The sequence below is a fragment of the Garra rufa genome, chromosome 16 (genome assembly GCF_049309525.1).
Source record: "Garra rufa chromosome 16, GarRuf1.0, whole genome shotgun sequence".
Taxonomy (NCBI): Eukaryota; Metazoa; Chordata; class Actinopteri; order Cypriniformes; family Cyprinidae; genus Garra; species Garra rufa.
In genome coordinates this window covers 20,663,546-20,672,666 of record NC_133376.1, presented here as the reverse complement: position 1 = coordinate 20,672,666, position 9,121 = coordinate 20,663,546, and the positions used below count along the sequence as shown (strand labels likewise).

Genomic DNA, 9,121 nt, shown 5'->3' with positions numbered 1-9,121 from the left:
ATTCATGAAAACCAAGTATTAAAATCATCAGTTATTTTTAATTTTCATTTTTTTTTTCAAAATAATAACTCAGAGGCCGTAATAATTCATACAATATATTTTATTTAAACAATTATATGTTTTATTTCTGAACTGATGTTCATCTGTTCTTTTTTATAATAAACTTATTTTCTGATTTATTTTTTCGGAGGCGGATTATATGAACCAATCATAGCCAATCATAACTAGTCATAGCCAATCATATCGCAATAGAGGCATTGCCTTCTCTTACGTGATTTTCTCCCATTTATTCTCAATTACCCCCCCACTAAACTCACCGCTTGCTTTAAGGGGTCTGTTAAAACTCAAGGGGCTCAGGGGAGGCGAGAGAGACACAGACTCCTGTTGTAACTTAATTAGCTCGTTGTAAAACAAGTGATTTATACACTTTCTTATGTCATATTTTACAAAATTTGCATTGTTTTATTTTTGTATGATCTAATTTTCCGCTCCTCAGAGGAAACGCTCCTGGTAGACATATAGATATATACTATATAAATACATATATAAATATACATACTCTCACACACACATTCATTTAGTTAGTATTCTAGACAAAGAGTGGCAACTTTGAATAAGCATTTTTATTTGCATCTTCTATTCACTATTATATTTATTAATTCTTTCTGAAAGCAAGCAAAATTAGCATCTTGGCTTTGGCAAAATATTGTAGAATGCAAATGAAAAGATTCTACAGAGGAAGATGAGGGTCAAATAAGGAGAGAGCGCAATTAAAAAGCCTGGAGGAAGACCAAAGAGGGCAATTTCAACCATCAGAAGTGCTGACAGATCTGACTCAGAGTAGGTCATTTTAATTTTGATTAGGGACAATCTGACATTGAATCCAAAAAATGTTCACCATGAAATCCTCTGCGTATAATATAATGCATAGGTATAGCTCCTGTTAAAGAAACCTTTTCAAATTCAGTTTATTAATTTATGTTGGAAAAAAAATCCTTGAGAGTGTTTTTTTTTTAATCTATTGCCTTAGGGTTCCATCAAAGATATCCAGTTGGACATAGACCACTACACATATGCTTTGAGATAACTGTGTATCAAAAAATATATGAACAGAAATAGTAGGGTTCAACAGTCTGAGATCAAAATCTCAATCTGGGATTCAAAATATAAATCAAACCTTAAAGGGATAGGTCACCCAAAAGTAAAACATCTGTCATTATAGGTTTAGTTCAGTGAAGAATTAAAATTTCCTGATAATTTACTCACTCCATGCCATCCAAGATGTTCAGGTTTTTTTCTTCAGTCGAAAAGAAATTAAGGTTATTGAGGAAAACCTTCCAGGATTTTTTTTCACATAGTGGACTTCAATGGGGATTGGCAGATTGAAGGTCCAAACTGCAGTTTCAGTGTAGCTTCAAAGGGCTCTACACAATCCTGAGGAATGAGGGTCTTATCTAGTGAAAAAGTCATCTAGTCTAAAAAAACAAACAAACAAACAAACAAAAAAATATATATATACTTTTTAACCACACTAGCTCTGTGTCCACGACTTTACTTTTTAGACTCTTATTCCTCACATGGGATTGTGTAGAGGCCTTTAGAAGCTGCATTAAAACTGCAATTTGGACCTTCAACCTGTTGATCCCCATTGAAGTCCACTATGTGGAGAAAAATGTAATTTTTTTCTTAAAAAAAAAACTTAATTTCTTTTCAACTAAAGAAAGAAAGACATGAACATCTTGGATGACATAATCAGTAAATTATCAGAAAATTTTAATTCAGGAAAGAACTCATTTTCGTTGTGCACAAAACATATTCTCGTAGCTTCATAAAATTACAGTTGAAACACTGATTTCACATGAACGGACATCAATGTCCTACCTTTCTGGGCCTATAATGTAGTCGCAATGCTGTCTATGCAGGTTCAGAAAGCTCTCAGATTTCATCAAAAATTTCTTAATTTGTGTTCCAAAGATGAACGAAGATCTTACAGGTTTGGAACAACATGAGTGTGAGTAATTATTGATAGAATTTTCAGTTTTGGATGTACTATCTCTTTAATTAAGCTTTTTTACTCATTTACTCAAGTAAGTAAATGTTCTTCCAATGAATCACAAGTTGCTCTTTGGATCATTCTCAAATCATGGATGATCTGGTTTTATATAAACTTGTGAAGTTCAAGCAGCTTTAGTGCTTTAGTTAAAGCAAACAGACATTCTGAAATTCATGTTCATTTTTTCCCCCAATTTAACCTTTCTCTTAAATTGCTGTGCCAATAATATAATTTGTAATAAATACCCAGATGAGGCATTTATACTTCTCAGACATTTGAATTCCACTGTGATCATGAGAAATAAATTAAACTAAAATATCAGGGTGAGTTAAATATTTCAAAGATTTCTTCTTTTTTTTCACCTTATGTCCCCTATTACTGCTGCAGAATCCAAAAGCCATGTGCAGTTTGCTGACCTTTAAATTGTCAAAAATCTGACATTCGTCTTTGATGAACCAGAAGTGTTTCTTGAAGGGCAGCATTGGAGCGACTCTGCAAATGACACAAGTGAAATGATGTAAGTGACATGCAAAGATATAATCCTGCTGTCAAAAAGGACAAAAATATCCTGAAGGAAGACACTGGAAGAGTGAGGACCATGAAGATAATCATTGATATTCAGAAGAGGGACGGAGGGTGATGGTATTTGAGAATCGTTCAGGCGTCAGGCCATTCACCTCTAATGTCAGAGACGATTACACGCTAATTGAAGCAATCTAGCCCTGCTGCTAATCACTGTTAAAGGAACCTCCCTTTTATCACCTTGCTCTTCTGAAGAGTCTATACAAGAAGCGCCTTTCACACTAAATCACAGAGACGCCAGTGGGAATGTACAATATATATACGCTGAGATAGGTGACCCTTCTCAAGGACATTTTCCATCATGTTTAACATCCTCTTTAAATGTATACATATGTGAATTATATAATGAGACGGAGACATTTATGACTGAAGTGGGTGTATGATGTCACATGACCACAGCTTAGCTGTGATGCATTTAATTAAAGCCAATCCATTGCTGTGATTAGTCACTGTTCACGACAGACAAAGAAAAATGCCTCTTTTTGCTTATAAAATGCAGCCAGAGAACATGAAATGAACAAAATATGACAGAAAAAGAGTTCAGGTTGGATTGCTTCATCTTTTGTGCTGAAGAAAGGGCATCTTTAATCACTGACTGCTCAGGAAAACCTCTTTGCAGTTATTTTTATTGCCGTTATCCGAGTGTTGTGACTGTCATAAGACTCTCGCTTGAACCCACGCAGACAATATACAGACAATAGTTCATTGTTTCAGCTGGAAGAGTTTGTCAAATAAAATGGCTTTTATGAAAGCAGTGTTGATCCGTTACTTCGACAGAGCGATCATGAGATCTTTATACCTCCGTGAGAACTTCATACCCTAATGTTTAGAGAATATCCGAACCCCACTGTGGCATCACAGTTTTTGGATGGGGCACATTTCACTTAATGCACTGTTTTATGTGCCAATCAATTGTTTATGCTGTAAGAGCACATCAGAATACATTGAGAGGCTGTTGTTCCGCTTTATGATTTAGCTAGATGTGCCGTCACTTGTCAGTTTTTTTTTTTTTTTTTTTTTTTTTTTTTGCTGATCAAGCTTACGAGCCTTATATGGTGCCTTCCTGCGTACATTATACAGAGGAAATGCATTAATAAAATGCTTGTAGCTACATAAATACGTAAAATGAAGTAGCAGAGAGCTTCCAGAAGTTTAAATGGCTTTTTCCTGTAATGGTTTAGAGACGCTTCTCTCACAGAGAATGTTTTTTACAGGACTACAGACGGTGCTGGAGAAAGGGGTCATCGTCAAGGTTGACCGTTCACTTCAACCTCAGCTCTCTCTGTTATTACGAATCCTCACACAGTAAGAAGCTTTGATGACAGCATAGACGGAGAGGTTAACAGGATTTTACAGGTACGTTAATGTTCACATCGTGTTTGGGATACAGTTTTAATGCACATACGTCTGAACAGGTACATGCACGGCAGGGAAATTAAACCAAAGTTGAGGGGGAAAATGCGGTAGATATTTAAAAATTAGTAGACGTAGTTAATCTGTTTTTATCTGCCATCTCCAACCATCACAGCACTTTCCCAAACATCTATTTGCTCTATAATTATCCACTACAAAAATGTCCTGACCCTCATTTCATTAAGTGCAACGACAAAAACATTGTTTTTAAGGTACATTGAACTGAAATGTAATTAAAAAAAAAAAAATCTATTTTGAGAAAAAAGACACAAATATAATTTTCAGCTTTATTGAATGTATTTAAATCTAAAACATTTCATTACTTAAGTGAAAAGATGTCTAATTAGGCAATCTAATTTTCCCTGGGAGAAATAATTTACTCAAAAGTCAATTTTCTGTTTTTTACTCACCTTCGTGTTGTTCCATTTCTCTATACAGTTTGTTCTTCTGCAGAACACAAAGGTCACATAAGGATTAATAAATGACAGAATTATTATTTTTTTAAGTTAACTATTCTTTTAAAGGGGCCCTGTTGTACCTTATAAATGCCCCTTTGGGAATCAAATAATGTCACTTAAGAATGTTAATGTTAATCTCTGACAGTGATGCATTATAATCCATACAATATGTGCTCAGCCATATTTAAACAGGAGACATTTCTGCATCCTGCTTTGTCAGCTCTGCAGTCATGAGCAGTTGCCCCTAGCAACAGGTTTAAGAGCATTTTGGTTTACTGGCTCTAAACTTTTCTTTCCGCCCCCCTGCATCCCCCCCAACCCTGAACTGTCAAGAGAGAGAAGAGAAGAGAAGAGAAGAGAAGAGAAGAGAAGAGAAGAGAAGAGAAGAGAAGAGAAGAGAAGAGAAGAGAAGAGAAGAGAAGAGAAGAGAAGAGCTATAGCATGCCTGTTACCATGGGGATGTTTGCGCAGTGGTGCAGTATGTAGCACGAGGAGTGGCACGTTTGTTTCCACAAAACTTTCAAATGGATCCGGATCAAACTCTTGAGTTCACAGTAGACACCTCATCCTGTAATGAATAGTGTACCTCCCACACCTGTGCTAAAGTCAATGTGCCCACTCCATCTGTTCTACATTAGATTAGAAATCAGATACTTTAAGAAATAAAACTTTCATGAGGTATTACGAGAGCAGAAGGTAAAAAAGAACAGTAACATACATGTACTATCACTGATTTTGATGCATTTTCTCATTTAAGCATAAAGTCTTAAAGGGATAGTTCACTAAATTAAAAATATAACAAATTAATTACTCACCCTCATGTTGTTCCAAATCTGTAAGACCTTCATCTTAAGGACACAAATTATGATATTTTTGATGAAATCCCAGAGATTTCTGACCCTGCATAGACAGCAACACAACTGACATGTTCAACGCCCAGAAAGGTAGTAAGGACATTGTTAAAATAGTCCATGTAACATCAGTGATTCAACCGTAATGTTATGAAGCTACGAGAATACTTTTTGTGCACAACAAAAACAAAAATAACAACTTCATTCCACAATTTCTTCTCTTCTTCTTATTCTGTGTTCAGTCAAAGAGGTTTGAAATGACATGAGGGTAAATAAATGATAACAGTATTTTTCCGGAACAAAAATGTACAAATAATTTACTCACCCCCTTGTCATCCAAGATGTTTGTATCTTTCTTTCTTCAGTCATAAAGAAATTATCATTTCTTTAGAAAACATTTCAAGGGTTTCTATATAGTGGACTGCTATGGTGCCCCCGAGTTTAAACTTCCAAAATGCAGTTTAAATGCAGCTTAAAGAAAAAGGGGCTCTAAACGATCCTAGCCGAGGAAGTAAGGTCTTATCTAGGGGCTTACCTAGCGAAACGATCAGTTATTTTCTAAAAACATTGATAATTTATATACTTTTTAACCTCAAATGCTCATCTTGTCTAGCTCTGCATGATTTCTGTGTATTCTGGTTCAATACAGTTAAGGTATATCGTAAAACTCCCATCTTATTTTCTCCTCCAACTTCAAAATCATCTTACACTCTTAAAAAAAAGGTGCTTCACGATGCCATAGAAGAACCGTTTTTGTCTAAATGGTTCCATAAAGAACCTTTAACATCTGAAGAACCTTTCTATTTCACAAAAGGTTCTTTGTGGCAAAAGAATGTTCTTCAGATTATAAAAAGGTAAGAAAGAGATGATTCTTTAAAGAACTTTTGACTGAATGGTTCTTTGTGGAACTAAACATGGTTCTTCTATGGCATCGCTGTGAAGAACCTTTTAAAGCACCTTTATTTTTAAGAGTGTACATTGCTGCAGAAGTATCGAGTAACCAGTGTTTACAAAGTGAACATGCAAAGAAGATCAAACGGCCTTTACAAAAAAAGTAAAACAGCGATGTAGGATGATTTTGAAGTTGGAGAAGAAAATGAGATGGGTTTTCGACCTACCCTAAATGTCATGACCAGAATACAGAGTTCACGCAGAGCTAGACAAGACAAACATTTGAGGTTAACAAGTATATATATATGTGTGTATACATGGGCGACATTAGGGGGGGGGCAGTGGTTAGTCATGGAATCCTCGACAGCCCCGCTGCAACTGCTTTAGCCAAGCTTAGGCTCGGTTGTACTTGGGAACTAGACGGTGCTATATAACCCTCAAACGAAAGCAAAGCAATTGAAGATCTGGCAAACTATCCAACGTGTTTTTGCAGCGTTGAGCAATGTAGCCAATCACAGACATATCTGTTGTTTCCGAACAATTAGAAACACTTGTCAGAATTCACTCACTGCTGAAAGCGCCTGATCGGTTTTTATTAAGTGCCGTTTTGTGCGCTCGTGAATCATCTTATGAGTGTAGACGCGATGTAAATAAAATATTAATTGTGTAGTTTACAGAGCTTTATTAATTATAACGGAATTTTGTGACATCTCTATGAACTTTTAGTGATAATAAGGGGAGCGTGCTTTGCACTTTCCAGGCTATAATCCATTTAGAATTTGTATGAAACTTTTGTTTTTCGGCACATGCAAGCTGATATGTTTTGGGAGTGACATTTGCATATTTACGCTGGGTTTATTCTCGAAATAACGGTGAAGCAATAGACGGGATAAAAATATATTTTCCCCTTCTCCCAAAACAACTTACTGTTTCAGCTATAAAATAGTTCAGTTTTGTATGTAATGGCAAAATGTTTATATTTAGTTTCGTTTTTTATTTAGCAAATTTAGAAAAACGCTTGGAGCATTTTTTATTCGTTAAATATATATATATTTACCGAACAGCGCCCAGCGGAAGACTGATCATAGTCTGTTTGATCAGTTTGCCTTCTCAAATCATCACGACTTGCCTAAAATAAAATCTATAGATATAAAACAGTTCAAGTATAAAACAATGGTAGTTTAAACATTACAGATAAATGTGCGCTATATGCGCATAGTTTGTGCAGAAAGTGGAAGCTAAAGCTTGCAGGACATCGAGGCACCAGTGTGATCACTTGCATTTTTTTCATTGGAAGCAATTTAAAATTATCCGTCATTTTTGCTCACAAAGTACAAGTAATACATCGAAAAAAAAACGTTACAGCATTTTTATAAAATAAAGAAAACAAAAATTATGTGCTTTCTGCCGTCTGGTTCTTGAACAGGAGTGCTTAATAAAATGAAGCGAAATGCTTGCCTCACAGACATAATAAATACATTTATAGAAAGCTTTAAATTATTACTTAACGAAATAAAACAAATCAAAAGCACAAACTCTTTCATGTAATCCGTAAAGATGAATTTCTCTCTAAAGGCGCGTTCAAAAAGGAGATTGCCAGTCAGGATCTTTGCGACACTGACTCAGAATACACAAATTAATTAATAAATAATTCATTTATGTCCTTACTCTTTCCTCGACACATTGTTATTTATTTTTGCCGGTGCTTGGGGCGAGCTTTAGCCTATTGTGTGCGCTTGAACGCGGATTCAGCTGCGCTAAAGCACACTAAACTGTGTCTGAGTCGGTCTCAAAAGTGAAAGCGAAAGTGAAGTTTCGCGTTGTTTCCACCAGCGCGGCATTTTTTTTTCTTCACCATAATTGATGGATGTCTAAATTATGAAAATAAGGAGAAGCCTAAAACAGGCCCGATGCCGGCCTGGGTCTGAACTATGACGTGAAAATTGGCCCGAAGCCGTAGCCCTGGGCTGTAAAAAAAAGTCAGGGCCCATCGGCCCGGGCTGAAGTGCAGCGCTTTAATTGACTGCTTTGATGTGCTGCAATACCATAGGGCACTGTTTTAATGCTTACATCTGATTTTTTTTTCTTGCCCCCCCTGACTCAAGAGTCAAATGTCGCCCATGTGTGTATATATACAGGGACGGATTATGGGTTGTGTGGGCCCCTGGGCAAAACGTTCGCGAGGGCCCCCCCTCTCAAAAAAAAAAAAAAAAAAAAAAAAAAAAAAAAACGTATCCCAAAGAAGACAATTACATCCTCGTAGCTAGGGGCAGTCATATCATGCGCAGGGCCAGGAACAAATAAATTCAAGGACACCAACAGAATGAAATGGTAAAGTAAGCGAAATCACAAATACTACCCCACCCGTGTCATATTTAATAAACCAATAACTTAGATAAACAGCAGGTTTACACGTGGGTTGTCAGAGTGTTGTGGAGAAGTGCGCTCATGTAGTTGAGAGGTGGCCGGGCGTTAGCTTGCCAGATGCAAGTTGACATGTATAAATCTGACGATGCGGTCTAAATAATATGTGCTGTGAATTTCTTGCCAACTAGAGCCACGGCGGGCAAATGATAAATGAAACCTATTGTCCTACCTTAAAACTTCGTAGCTACAGTTAATGTTGTCGTTAGCTGTGTGCAGAGGTGGGTAGTAACAAATTACATTAATTTCGTAACATTTACTTGAGTAAATTTTTGGGGTAACTAGTACTTTTAGAGTATATTTAAAGATAGGTACTCTTACTCAAGTACATTTATAGTGAAAAAACTTTACTTTTACTTCGCTACATTTGATGGCGTTCCTCCGTTACTGTCCTCAGAAACGTGTCGTTGGAATTTTCATTTCATGTCTGATGAAACTGCGTTAATGCT

General features: G+C 36.2%; 1 protein-coding gene across 1 annotated transcript in view; it reads left to right on the top strand.

The window, feature by feature from the left end:
- The first annotated feature begins 3,791 nt into the window (after positions 1-3,791).
- col23a1a (collagen type XXIII alpha 1 chain a) overlaps positions 3,792-9,121 on the top strand; it is a 16,463-nt gene continuing 11,133 nt past the window's right edge. Inside the window, exon 1 of the mRNA XM_073820211.1 lies at positions 3,792-3,887. Coding sequence (XP_073676312.1) covers positions 3,792-3,887 — 96 coding nt within the window. The remainder of the gene's footprint in view (positions 3,888-9,121) is intronic.